Source organism: Augochlora pura, chromosome 2, assembly GCF_028453695.1.
Source record: "Augochlora pura isolate Apur16 chromosome 2, APUR_v2.2.1, whole genome shotgun sequence".
Lineage (NCBI taxonomy): Eukaryota > Metazoa > Arthropoda > Insecta > Hymenoptera > Halictidae > Augochlora > Augochlora pura.
In genome coordinates this window covers 11,316,561-11,330,515 of record NC_135773.1, presented here as the reverse complement: position 1 = coordinate 11,330,515, position 13,955 = coordinate 11,316,561, and the positions used below count along the sequence as shown (strand labels likewise).

The 13,955-nt window shown below is 37.8% G+C and overlaps 1 protein-coding gene across 3 annotated transcripts; it reads left to right on the top strand.

Annotated features, from left to right (window-relative positions):
• Nucleotides 1–8,053: 8,053 nt before the first annotated feature.
• Nucleotides 8,054–11,893, top strand: LOC144478507 (vesicle-associated membrane protein 3). 3 transcript variants are annotated; one of them, XM_078196466.1, is made up of 6 exons: nucleotides 8,056–8,432; nucleotides 8,865–8,914; nucleotides 8,988–9,047; nucleotides 9,430–9,662; nucleotides 11,388–11,463; nucleotides 11,740–11,893. In XM_078196466.1, the coding sequence occupies exons 1-5, from the start codon at nucleotides 8,367–8,369 to the stop codon at nucleotides 11,423–11,425; spliced, it is 447 nt and encodes a 148-aa protein (XP_078052592.1). In that variant the 5' UTR covers nucleotides 8,056–8,366; the 3' UTR covers nucleotides 11,426–11,463; nucleotides 11,740–11,893. The 3 variants fall into 3 exon arrangements, with proteins under 3 accessions (XP_078052593.1, XP_078052592.1, XP_078052591.1); XM_078196467.1 differs by lacking the exon at nucleotides 11,388–11,463 and having other exon boundaries at nucleotides 8,054–8,432; XM_078196465.1 differs by having other exon boundaries at nucleotides 11,388–11,893.
• The last annotated feature ends 2,062 nt before the right edge of the window (nucleotides 11,894–13,955 follow it).

The window sequence follows — 13,955 nt, the reverse complement described above, 5'->3', positions numbered from 1 at the left end:
GGTGAAAATAATTTTAGCGCCATTGAATTTTTTTTACAAGTTTTACATGTTGCGAAACCTCGTGAATACTTCTAGAAACATATCCGCGTTCTTGCGTAACACGATGACGATGACGTTCGTATGACTCGTGCGATATCGACGATGCCTCGATTCTTCCAACTAAAACGCTGGTCACCGCGTATACCTTTTATATTAGATTACTGTTACACGAAACTACGTTTCCACGGGTTATTATCGAAAGGTCAGCGCGTTAAACAGGTGACCTCGCTTTTTCAACAGCAGCAATATTGCGAATAAAAGTGTACTGATTCCGAAAATTTATTTCGGGGAACGCGACTCGAGAAACAGTTTCCAAGTTTCCTCGTTTTGTCCCCCAAGATTGTTCGACTTTTAAGAAGAATGTAAAAGTATTGTTACTAATGTTATTTTAAACGTGCATAAGCATCACCGAAAGCGAGATTCATTTTCGTTCCTACATAAGAGGTATGAATAGCATTCATACTTGGTGAGTTCGGTTCAAGGTCTTCGCCGCGAGTCTGACTTAGTACTATAAGACTAGGGTTTGCAATCTGCAAGCTGACACAATTTCAAGGAAACGAGCGAAGCCGACGCTTAACGTTTCGCGTTTTACAGCCGAGTAACCGTGAAAATTTAATTATAGCTGCCCGATTGTTCGAGATTCCTTAACGGAATCGCAGCGATCCCAACAATTCGGTCTGCGATCACGGATCGGCGCACAATAGAATATTATACATGTATAATATGCTTGTTAACTTTCATTTTAATAATTCATTATTCGATCTTCCATTTCAGTCGGTCGTAATAATCACTACGGTTTCGAGTGTTTTCAACGTTTCGTCATATTCTTTTATGTGAAACACATACTGTGCATAATTCAAAGATTGGAACAATATTCGATAAATATTTTTAGCAGCGTGACGAAGATATCGTTCGCGAAACTGTTTCGACATTTTTTGAGAGCCAATTTTTTGTGTCGTAATTGGGAAGCTTTGCTAATTTTAATAAAATAAAAGCGCCTTCATACTGCGTCGGAAACATGACAAAACCGCAATAATTGTTACGCTTTCATCGGAATTCATCGGAATAATTGATAGATCGAATACAAAGCATTGAAGACATTTAAAGAATTAAAATATAACACTGCACTTTTTCCAACTAAACAAAATAATTAAAAAAAGGAAAAAGGGAAGAAATGTCTCGGTAGTATCCGTGTGTCGCAATTAACGTAAATAATTTTGATTTTGCATAAAGATCCGCGATCTAGTAATCGCAAGTAGGTAGATAACGAAAACGTGACCCATATATTTACCTGAGAAACTGCAGTAAATAAAAATTACGATAACTTCTTCACGCTGCATAAAAATTATAGACAGCCAATAATTTGAAGAATTACTAAAAACTATAAAATCTCTACACAAGAAATATCATTCTCCAAAATAGTAACGAAAGACATTTCAATGAGACGAAATTCTAAAATTGACTTCGTGAAATTTGGCACAAAATTCTCAGTTTACGAATGTAAAGTAATCGTCTGATCCACTCTAATCAGTTCGATTGATATTGGTAGTCTATGTTCTCGGCCACTTAACGTACCCAGGCCTACACGGTCCATCCTAGAAACTCGACGGACGTGCAAATGGGGAACCTTTCACCCTTCCAATCATGTCTGGTGCCCCGAATAATATTTGCTTTGCCTTCGGTTGGTTCGCCAGTGGTAAGTAAATAGCAGTCACAATGGTGGGATACAGGTGGTGACGGATTGATCGCGAACACTTCGACGTATGTGGCTTCCGACGACGTAGGTACAGGGATTACGCTATTGGATTCGACTTTAACGAACGCTGCGAATCTGTGCCGATGCCAGAGCCACTGGATTGTTATTGAAAATTCAGTCTGTGATCGATTTATTAAGAACTCTTCGAATTTGTCACACGTTCAAAGTCGTTTCATCGAGAATGAGATCCAAAATATCTAGTACTCTTTTGAAGCTTCGCGAAGAATAGTATGAAACATGCACTCAGGTATCACGATTTGATTGTAAAACGATTTGAATGTCTTTAAACCTTTGCGCTATAATTACTTTGACAGTCGCGTTGATTAGAACTTTTTAGTTTCTACTCATTTCTTTAACCCTTTGCCATGCCATTATCTTCGCAGTTGCGAAGATTACGTTTTTTTTTTATTCATATAATCACTTAAGAACGAAGAAGAAAATTCCTATTTATTGTGTACCTACATTTACGCGAGTGTTTAAAAATGTATGGTAAGAGAGGAGAATTCGATTTCCAGTAAAAAGGCATAACATTCATATTTAACAGGATACTACTAAAAATAGACAGAAGAATAATAATTGTTTCAACATAAAAAATGATTTATATGTAACAGATTACGCATGAAGTTTGTATCGCGAGTTTGACCCGTTGTTGTAGTATAGTAGAAGGCATTAACAAATAAAATTCCTTTATTTATCACATAATTCTAGTAATATCAATCTCGACTCTATGTAGACGTTTACGGCTAATTGGCATGACTAGGTCTCGTCAGAATATCTCAAATTAACCGGCGGCGTGCTTTTCAATTTCTCACGGCCATGATCACAGCCAGGAAATCAAGGCGTTAGTCCCCTGAAAAACTGATTTCGGACCAATACGTGCGGCGGAAGGTTCGTGAGCCAATCCTCGAAATTAGATCCGAAGACGAATGGGACGGGGAATCCGTCGTACGATAATTTTGGCGACTCGTTAGCACGTGGTTCAATTATTTATTACAGTCTAATAATTCTGACGAATGAAAATTCTATCACAAGAAAAAGAATGTTTGCGAAACGACGAAGAGATCCGTTGCAACTCGGTAAAAATAATTACCATGAAAGGAAGTTTTAATTATCTCCTTTGTAGTATTTGTCTCATTCACAACTCGCTCACTTCATTCTCTTTGGAAGTGTCCCCCCAGCGGATGGAGGTTCATATTGAGATTCACATTTGCACGGACAAAAGATGGCAGTTGCGTAAACATAATTAGGAATTCTGTATTTGTGCACGTGTAACTTATAAAAATATTCAAAAATTCTGTACTTAATGAAATCCACATCATCGGGTGAAATTTAAAAAGGAGAGTGACAATTTCATTTACTTTCACTGTTTCATAATTATTGCTTGAAAACAGGCTTGTGAAATAAAAATGCGACGTTAAAGGGAAAAATTCGTGCTGTTTAAAGTTCGAACGATCCGGATACGTGTTCTCGTACGCGGGTTAAAATAGAATTCAATTTCATTAGTTTTCCAACATGCACATTAATTTATATCGGAAGACGATCGGAAGACCAATAAAATTAATAAACTGCATTCGCGTGTGCGAACACTTTCTGAATCTCGGTCCGCGTATTAAGAATTTTCCAATAATTAATTCTACCCTCGCGACGCGTCGCTCTCCATTAATTAAGGCGGAAACGTTGATCGGGTAAAACCTTGACGAATACGATTCGTGTCAAGATCGACTCCGATATTGTCCGATTAAATTCGATTTGCGAACTAATTCGGCGGAAAACGGGTTTTACCTTTTTTTTTTTGGCTCGACGACCGTTAATCAACTTGATGGCGTCGACTTTTGCCCTCGACTTTTCCGATTGGCTTACTCTACTGAAAATTCAGTTTGACGATCGATTCTACGGACGTCGAGGTAGTTATAGTTTCGCTGGACGCTGGTTTCGTCCAACTGCGACGCTGGTCGTCACCAATACTTTCGTAAGACGCGTTAACGATATCGTGTTCTGTATACACGCGTAATATAATTAGAGATTAAGCGAGTACATGTCACGAGATGTTTTCTTCACGGTGTGTTTGGGCTGTCTTCGTGGTTTTCGACTCGTCACATCGCGCGATCAAGCATTGTGTTTTACCTTAGGAATCGATTACGAATCCCGAATGATTAACGATGATTATATAATAATGATTCCATTACTGCGAAAAGCACGATGCATGTTACAATTTAAAAAAAGAGTTCGATTATTTTTCAATCGATCCAATTTATCGGGCTTGTCCGGAATTCTTGTCACACGTTTCAATGCGATTAAACGCTGCGAATAAATGGATAAATGTATTGAAAGATAATACAATGTTGTCAAGCGAAATAGACAATACATACAATACAATAGACATACTTGAACAGAGTTTAGTCTATTACTGCATTACTGTATAATAAGCACAGGTCATTGAAAAATGCGACGAAAACTTTTTGGTCAGCCCAATAGATGAACATGGATTTCAGTGTCGAGTACTGTTGCTACAATATTTGATTAGATTCTCTATGTAGATTTCCCACGGCACTAAGCGTAATGATCATTTATGGTGTTGTACTCGTAATCGATCCGGAAATGTAGAGAAAAATTCTTTGTGAACGTTCTTTTTAACACTAGAACTATTAAACAGATTCAAATAACTGGTTTCCAATCCTTTCTCCTACAATTCCTGATATTATAAAAACATTTCCATGAGAAATTTTTATATATAGTCGTTTTTATTCAAGCGTATATCAGAGTAAGCATTGTGCGAAGTTTAAATAAATTCAATTTTGGCAACATTATAAAACAATATTCATAAGTCTTGTTTAGAGTTCGGTAGTTCTAGTGTTAAAAACTTCGAAATGTTTTACAGTTAATTCTATTCCATCTTAAAGATTCTTCTCTAAAGCGAATTTAATAATTTCGTCATTAAAATATGTGGACAATTGTTTAATTAAGAGTTGTCCATTTTTGTCAGACACTCGAACGGTTTCTGTTCTATTTTCTCGATGAAACACGATCTAGTCGCAGACTGGACGGTCTCCATCGCGCGAGTATCGATAAGGTTGTTGAACGGACATAGTTCAACCGAGTAGGGACGGCCTAAAAACGTACAAGACGGAGGGATGGCCCCTTTCCGTCGGTATATGTGTGTGTAGACTTTATTGTATCATTGTCCGTTACTTTGGACGAGACATGAAGAATTATCGAGGACAACTGGAATTGCAGCGAGCCGGGGATCTGCAAGTTAGATTAGCCTTTTCGGCTTCTAATCCTGTGTCGGGCGTGTTTAGTCGTAGCAATTATTCCCTGTATATTGTAACAATAATCATCTCGCCTTCTCCCGTTTCCTAGAACAGACACGGGCAACGCGTTCCTTGCTCTGGCCGTCGTTTAGGGCATCCCCTAGGGCTGTCACGTTGGGCCAAATGACGCCGGAGAGACTGTCAGGTAGCGACGTTGGCAGAGGGCGACAGAATACTATTTATCTTATTCATTGAGACTTCCGTACCGAAACGAAATATTATTCTTACTCTTCAACAGCACTGCAGCTACATGGCTTCGTCAGGGCTATAAGTCTGAGGACGAGGGCGCATTTACCCTGACGTGCGTCAGCGAAAGCACACCGAGAGAATCTATACATTATGGTGGTTCGTGAAAGTGCTCGATCACCCTCGAAATATGGACCTTTTTGAATGCATTTAACCTCCGAAATGATAGAGGGACTAGTTTAATAGATAATATCGACGAACATCTTTCAGATTTTAATTGCTTGGAATTTAACATATATGTATGTTGAGAATTTCATCGAAATTGATTGAAATTTTTACAAGGTATAAACTATCAAAGATTGTAAAAATCACATTTCTTACGATTTTCGACATTATCAAAATGTATTGCTTAAATTTTCATTGTAAGCTCGGATAAGAATATGTTTTATATTCGTTGAGATTCCATATTACTGTAGTATAATAAGAAAATATTAGCTATTGTCGTATAAACTAGCCCTTTACCATCTTCCAAAAACTCGAGTTATTTCGTTCAATTTGAAAGAAGCGGTTTTAAAAAGTGTTGCAACTTTTTCGTAAGACAGGGTAGGTTTTTCGTTAAGTTTCTAGTATGCCTTTAGACAATGAATTTCTTCTTTAGAAATGCGTATTGTTGATGCACTTTTTAAGTGGCTTTCAGTGCAACGATATTGTGCACGGTCTTATGATAACTTCAAAGTACTCGATATTACAAGGAAAGAGCGAGAGCATTTCTCTCCAGGACAATTTTTATATTTAGTTTATTAGAACAATTTATATAATAAATTTATTCGGGCAATTTTTATATTCAATTCATTAGGACAATTTTTGCCTATGCCTGTTCTAGAGAGCAGATTAGACGAAGAAGATTCGTTGTGTCGCAGAATCTCCGATGATGGGGTAGTTTTACGTGCAATGATTCGCACATTCGGTCGCCGACGAAACTCGATATCAACGCAACGCATCCGTAACCCCTACGCATTGGAAACCCATCCATGGTAATCGCGAAAACCTATAACCCAGAATCCGTCATGGCCTCGAAAGGCAGGACTATTTTTATATGTGCAACATTGCGACCCGTCGCGATCTCTCGCCCGCTAGATCGACATTTTTCTACTTTGTAAGAAGGTTAGAGAACCCTCCTGTGCAGGGAACGGGTGCATTCCCCTCAAATTACGGATTCCCAGTTTTTCTACGGATGGCCACGAAAAATCAGCAGACGAGAAGCAACAATAAAATGAAGCTCTTGGAACGCGCCGGTGAAACTGGGATATTTTTTAACGAGGTTCGCCTCGTTAGCGGGCTAGAACCTCGGAATTGTCGTCTAGTCCTTTTCACGGTTCTTTTCGCAAACAGTTCCTGCACACCCACACGACAATCACATTATTTTGTTAACTATCTCATTGTATTGTATCTCTGTCGTAGGATGTAAACTCTAGGTGTTCCTGTCAAAATAAAAGCAATATTCCTAATAAGCACTGTATTTGTATCCTTTCCTGTCTATTTCTACCAATTCGTACTTTTTAGTCTTGTAGTACAAGTTAACCCTTTGCACTCGAAGCCATTTTAACTGTTTTGAAATAATTTCTGGTGTACAGTATTTCCATTTTAAGTAACGAAGTGCAGTTATATACCAAGTCAGCTCTTGTGATTCATACCAAAACTTTCATTTTTAACAATTTATCAAAAATTATACTTTGTTAAGTTTAATGTGCAAAGGGTTAATGACAAATCCGATGTGAAAGTTTCATGCCACCTACTTCATAGTCATGATCTCCTAGTACAACACACAAATTTTTCAGAGTTTCCAAATTTTATGACAATTTTAACAAAACTGTAAAGCATAATATAATACAGCCTATCATGTTCGCCTAATTCGAGATTTTATTTTTCTCAACTCAAAATACTAACTTAATTTCATGATGGAATTTGCGGTGTGGGGAGAAATAAAGAAATGAAATTTAAGATAAATATAGAACAGGTTTGGAACCGCTTTAAAGCACATTTAGGGCCGTTTCAGAGCAGTTTCAGAATAGTCGTAGTAATTTATTGAAATATACTCATTTTAAAGAAATCTACTTTGCCAACGAGAAAATAATCTGCGTTGTCGACGGTAAATGAGAATTTTCGTTTTCTAGAACCCTACTTTGTTAACAAGAACGAATATTCGTGTTCTACTGAAATATACGTCGTCGACGGAAAAAGAGAATGCGGAAAATAATCATTAATTGGGATGTTTATAGCAAAGATTAATAATAATAACGAACGATTCGGAAAGCTAATTTAATAATAAATAATGTCCACTTTTGAATATATAAAAACTATTTATCAAATGTATTTATAAATTTATATATTTATTCATATCTCCATACAATATTGAGCGTCGTTCGCAAATTCGCTGCCAAATGTGATCGATAATTCTACAAGGTGAAAAGTACAAATTGAATATCGCGCCGAGTGTTTCAGATGGAGCTGCAAGCATGCAGATACGGGAAAAAAATGAAATTGTAAGCAAGCCAAAGTGAGATAAGCTAAATTGATTGTCGGTGTGACTCGGTTCGCATGTACTGATACGGTTTATCTTGCTAAATTGCTATTTTCTCTCTTTGTTGTTGACTGTGAGGGCAGCACTGTTCACCTGTGAACCGTCAGCCAATCATTGCATAATAATTCTTTGCATTCTCTTAATTCAAGATCCTCGTTGTCCCCGAACATGGCCTTGAATAAAGAGATTACTGTTTATGCTTCGTATGTGCTGCGTGTGCAACATCTGGAACTGCATCCACAAATTTCGTATCTGTATTAAGTCGGTTAGGCCGGTTAGTTACGTGAGTTAAGCGACAGCCGCCATCTACCGTGAAACCATGGGTTCGAAAACCAGTTCGAGGTCGATGGAACAGCCAGTATAGCGACAATATGGCCACGCGTTCAGTGTTGTCGAACTCTGTCTAAGTCACAACCGTGGAAATTCGTAATTTCGCAGTGGACTATCCGATTTGTTACGCGTAGAATCGGTCGCAGGATCATCCAAATAGAAGATGGCAGCAGCCAACAAGTGGAATCTGTCTCGGGAGGACATTCGGACTGCGGATAAGGATGAGAGAGTGAGCATTTCGCGACCTTGTCTCGACGAAATTAGAGTCGTAGATAACGAGCGCGCTTGAAATGTCAGACTTCGGCGGGAATTTCAAATGCAGCCGTGTAGATCCAGTCAAATGTCTTGCAAACCGTTGGTGGAACTAAATAACGATTCTATTCAAAGTCGAATGGTTTCAACGGACACGTAATCTGACGTTAGTAAAATTATTCTAGGTCAACGCGTAAAGAAGATATGAAGATCGATTTACATAATTTTCACACATATTTTTTGTTACACAAATCGACGCAATTTATTGCGAGAGATAATTAGTTTAGAAAGTATTTTAAGTTTAGTATTAAGAAACAGATAATATCGTATCTGGGATATCATATTCTGATGGAGAATTTTGAAAAATAAAATTTACAGTCAAATAAGTATGATTCCTGAATGTTTTTAGGAGACACTGTTGGAGCACGACAGCGAACCGGACGAAGATATGCTGTTCAAGTGAGTTCAGTGATCTTCCTTTATTTTAGGCTCTCGCTTTACCAATATCCTGACGTCTACCGATCGTTTTCAGCCAACCAAATACGTCTTCAATGGAACCGAGTGCATCCAGATCAGATGTGAAAATGGATAGGTGAGAAGTGTAATTTATTATACGTTCATTTATACGTTATACTGTTAAGAAATTTTAATTATGTTATATTTTTAGACATTTAGTAGATGTATAAATCGTCTGGACTTTCAGAAAAACAAAAAATTTGTATAACCTTCATCGATTTTTTATCCAAGCCTTAAATTTCAGTCTAAATTAAAAAAATGTATATCGGTGCGCAATGGATATTTCTCCACTTTAAAACTGATTTAAGCCCCTTCATATCTGGACAATGTTATCAAAATTTATCGTATTTAGCAAATATGTACTCGTAAAAGACGTACAATCGTGGCGCGAAAAATGCATAAACTCTGTTTGTAAATTGTTGAATAATTCCGAAAAATTGTATCGTTTCGTGTTGAAGTGTTCGGCTGCAAATTCAAGAGGTGACAGAGGTGATGCGTGAGAACGTACAGAAAGTGATGGAGCGCGGTGAGCGACTCGAGAATCTGCAAGATGCCAGCGATCGTTTATCAATGGCCGGAACCGAATTCAGAGCTTCGGCGAAGAAAGCACAGCAGCGAGCTTGGCTTCAGAACTTCAGGGCTAGAGTGATACTGGTTTCCATCACAGTGACCGTGATTGTCTGCATCATCGGTAAATAACTAAACCATCGTTCATTGGTGATGCACGTTCGGCGCATGTTTTTTTCCATTGCATTTCACCGTTCTCGAGCTGAAGTGCGCGATTATGTAATTTCAATCTTTGGCTAACGGCACGTGACCCCTTCCGATCCAACATTGTTTATTTTTCATCTTCGGATAATTTGTTGAACATTTGCGTCAATGCGGTAAATTTCCAATTTGTTTCAATAAGTTCGTAATCGATCTCCCATTATCCAGAAAATAGAAACCGTTTCGGTGCATTTACTTAAATTCGGTTCATAGTAATCGCCTTTGCTTGGCAAATTATTGATTAATTATCGGATCATTAAAATTTGTGTAAACATTCTTGACTCGCTAAGATAACAACTTTCAAACCTGGTGACCTATGTACAAGAGTGTCTCAAAAGTCACTTGCAATCGGGAAATCAGAGGTTCCTCAGGTCATTTAAAGTAATTTTTTCCTTTACAAAAATGTTCTCCGAGGCGTCGTTAACAAAGTTATTAATGAAAAATAGTGTCTAATGAGAGGTGAGATAAACTACCGCGATTAGTCATTGGTCAGGGTTTTTTACCTTTGTTTTTTTCACCTTGTATAACTTCCTTCATTTTCCTAGCTGCTGTCACCGGTTAAACCATCTGTGGTCCTGTCTTTCACCTATTATTTTCTCATTGAACAGTTTGGCCATTAAAAATCGTCAACCTATTTTTATCCAACTAAGTAACAAAGATTTACTTTGAAAAATAGGACAAATTACCATTATTTAAAGCCACAAAGATGGCTGGTAAAAGCAGAAATCATCTATACACCAATTTCATGTTTCTCTGCAAAAACGCAGGAACACATAAAACACAAGTTGAGAGCTAGTATCTGAATATTATTAATAGTTTACATTAGCATCGATAAGATTGACGCAGTCTCGAGAAGCACGTTCCGGAATATTTACAGACGATTGATAAGGAAAGACGCTCATCGTCTAGAGTTGATCTTATTTTATTGGAATAGTGAATAAGTATTAACCTAAAATTTATATATATATAAATTTTCAATTAATATATTAAATTAATTACTTAAAATAAAGTATCAGAAGAATCAAATTTTATTCACAGAATTTATTCGAAACATTAGTGAAATAATTCACTATACACGAAATGCTATTTGGATAAAAAAATTTATTCAAAATGTCCGAATAAAATATTATTCGAATAATATCCAAATCTGCCGCCATCCAAAGGTTAATCGAGAAACTTAATCCCTTGCACTATAATAACGAGCCAGACTCGTGGTGAAGATTTTATGCAAGCTCTGCTAAATATGAATATTATTAATTTCTTCTACGTCGAAGTAAAAATAAATTCTTCTGTTATCGAAGTATAGAAACGAAGGTAACTAAAGACAATATAGGAAAAAAAATTGTTTGTTCCTATTAGGAAAATTATTAAGTACGAATAAGTGCTAATCGTCACAGCATGAAAGGAGCGATAGTGCAAGGGGTTAAAACGAAATTTTGTATCAATTCATTATAAATTTGGAAGAAAATAATTGCCGAGTAAGTACTAATCGCACATTTCTGGTTCCGAACAATCTGCATCCATCTGTCGCCGACTCTGCGGTCCACTGTTCTATCTCATTGTGTGTTCACTGTGTCGGTACTTCTGTTGTCACACAAAACCATTTTAACACAGTCCACGTAGTCAGGCCGACGCGTATCGTTTTCAGTTCTGGACATCATGGTGCTTTACCTGGTTCTCAGATAGCGAACACGATGTAACGAGCTTCGATCGGTCAATGCCAGGTATTCATGACACTTTTTCCACTACTCTTAATTTGCCACGCCTTCGTGCCACTTATATGTATATGATTTAAACGTTGGCTACATCGCTGCTGTTGCGCATGTCGAAGAATTTCGTGTACCGCGGTTGAATCCGATGAAATCGCAGGATTTTCCCCGCATTCTTTCTATCCACTATTCATATCCGGTTTGCGCACGCCCCCGGCACGCTTGGACGCTGTTCTCGTGCCCGACGAGACCGGAAGCACGCGTACGTATCACTGATCTTTTATTTTTCAGTAACCATCGTTGTGAAATACTCGTGACTGAGGCTCCCTCCAGACTGAATCCCGATTGCTTGCGAGCGTACGTTGCGTATTTGTACCTGTCTTTCATGGTGTATTATAATCATAAGTTTATATATCAATACATATCCTACTATTTTTAAATACAACTGCGTCTGCCACGCCTATTTCTTTGCCTATCACAGCGATATACCTTTGGCAAAAAGTATTCCAGCTTGATAACACATAATGAATGCAAACTCATGACGTATTACTAGCGTTAAAAATGCACGAACAAAACGGACAGTAGTATCCATTAGATTAATTTCGATCGACAGTTTTCATTGTCACTATTATTCAAAGTGCCGATATTTTAAATGCTTTGTTATACTAATTACACCTTCTTAGAATTTTTCTGTATCATTTATGGACCAAATTTTTATAGAAAGAGAATCTTTTATCGCATTTGTCTAAACTATATGCAACACTATTTTTCATTTTGAATAAATGTTTAAGTTATTCTTTCAACAATCGCATTTTCTATATTAATGGAATATTTTCTGGCATGGGTAGTATGTCACCTCGATCGACGCAGAAGAAATATTTTTGTACCTTATCTACATAATTCCAAGGAAGTCTGAAAACTTCGAAATTGAGTCACATTCTATCGGAGATACGCAGTAATATAAGATGCAGTTTAATTTTTCTCGAGAACGTTAGACGGGTTCGCAAAATTCCGCGACGAGGTTCATCGTCTTAAAATAAACGCAGTATTTCTAACGAATTGTTTGGTCGCGTCCGTCGGCGTCTATCTCATTAATCGATTAAAAAATTGAACGCGACGTAGCAGGACACACGCGCGACCCCACTGTGGTGCAATTAAAGCCGGCACAATTGCCATTGACGCGATGCGACGGCCAACGTGAACCAGTATCAATCGGTTGTTCGCGAACGAATGTAACTACAGTATATCGAACTCGTCATCTCCAGTCCCGGAAATTTTACTAAACATCTCTGTCCCTTTTATCTCGGTTCTAAATGCTCGAAAATTCAATTACAGTTTGTAAAAAGCAATTTTCAAAGCTGAGAAAGTTTGATATGTAACGATACTGAATTTAAGTTACTAATCTAACTTTACATTAAAACCTGGATCCTAAGATTTTATACATAATGCTTAAATACTGAGGAATCTACGTTTGCTGAGTATTCATTTTCTGAATCACGTTGGGATTTATATTAAATGAAAGCACTATCATTAGGAACAAAAACGGGAGCGTCATTTGCAATGAGTTATTTTGATCGAATTAAATAATATATTTCTGAGGGTTAAAAGGTCGCATCTTGAATGTAATACCTCTAATGTAGAGTGTTTCATGAAAGATTAGTAGTAATTCCTCGCATGCGTAATAAATGAAGACGACGGCATTTTAAGTTTCTTAACCCCATCCCGTACTTTAGCGAGTCAGACTCGCGATGAAGATTTTTGCCCAAACATGATTATCGCGAGTCAGACTCGCGAACAGATAATTGGGCTAAACATAAATATCGCGAGTCTGAGTCGCGAACACATACTTGGGCTAAACGTAAACATAACAAGCCGAGCTCGCGGACTGATTTTTTGCCCGTTACGCTCGTGACTGAATGTTAGTTCCTCTCAGTACCTCAGAACAGTTAGTCACGATTCTTGTCGTTGCTGTTACGAAGCAGTTCAATTATTAAAATTTTAAAACAAAATTAAAAAGAAAACATTGCGAGCATCTACATTTCGGATCGTATTGCGACTGTTTACAAACATTAGTCTGGTCTGTTTAGCGCGCGTTGATGCGGACCGCTCGGGTCCGAGTTTCGTCGAGCTAAATGGCACGGGAAGGGATTAAAGGAATAGAATAAAACTTCTCATGTTATTCGTTGGCGAATGTTTTCACGAAAAACGTCTAGCGAACTTCTGCAACTTGCTCGCCACAATTCAACTTTGACCTCGGAACAGCAGCCTTGTTCCTCTATATTTTTAGCCGGTGGTATTTACATCAGCGGTGCCGTTCAGATTCACTGCGACGCGGTGAAACGAAACGTAAAATGCAAAAGCAGATTTTTCTTTCATCTTGGCGCGTGGAACGCGAGTAATCACGGGGACGGTCCGAAGTCGATCTGTCGACCTTTGCTCACCGTTCCTTACCCCGGACTTTCTGAAAGGCTACGCCAATGACTATCAATGACGATCACTTGTACGCT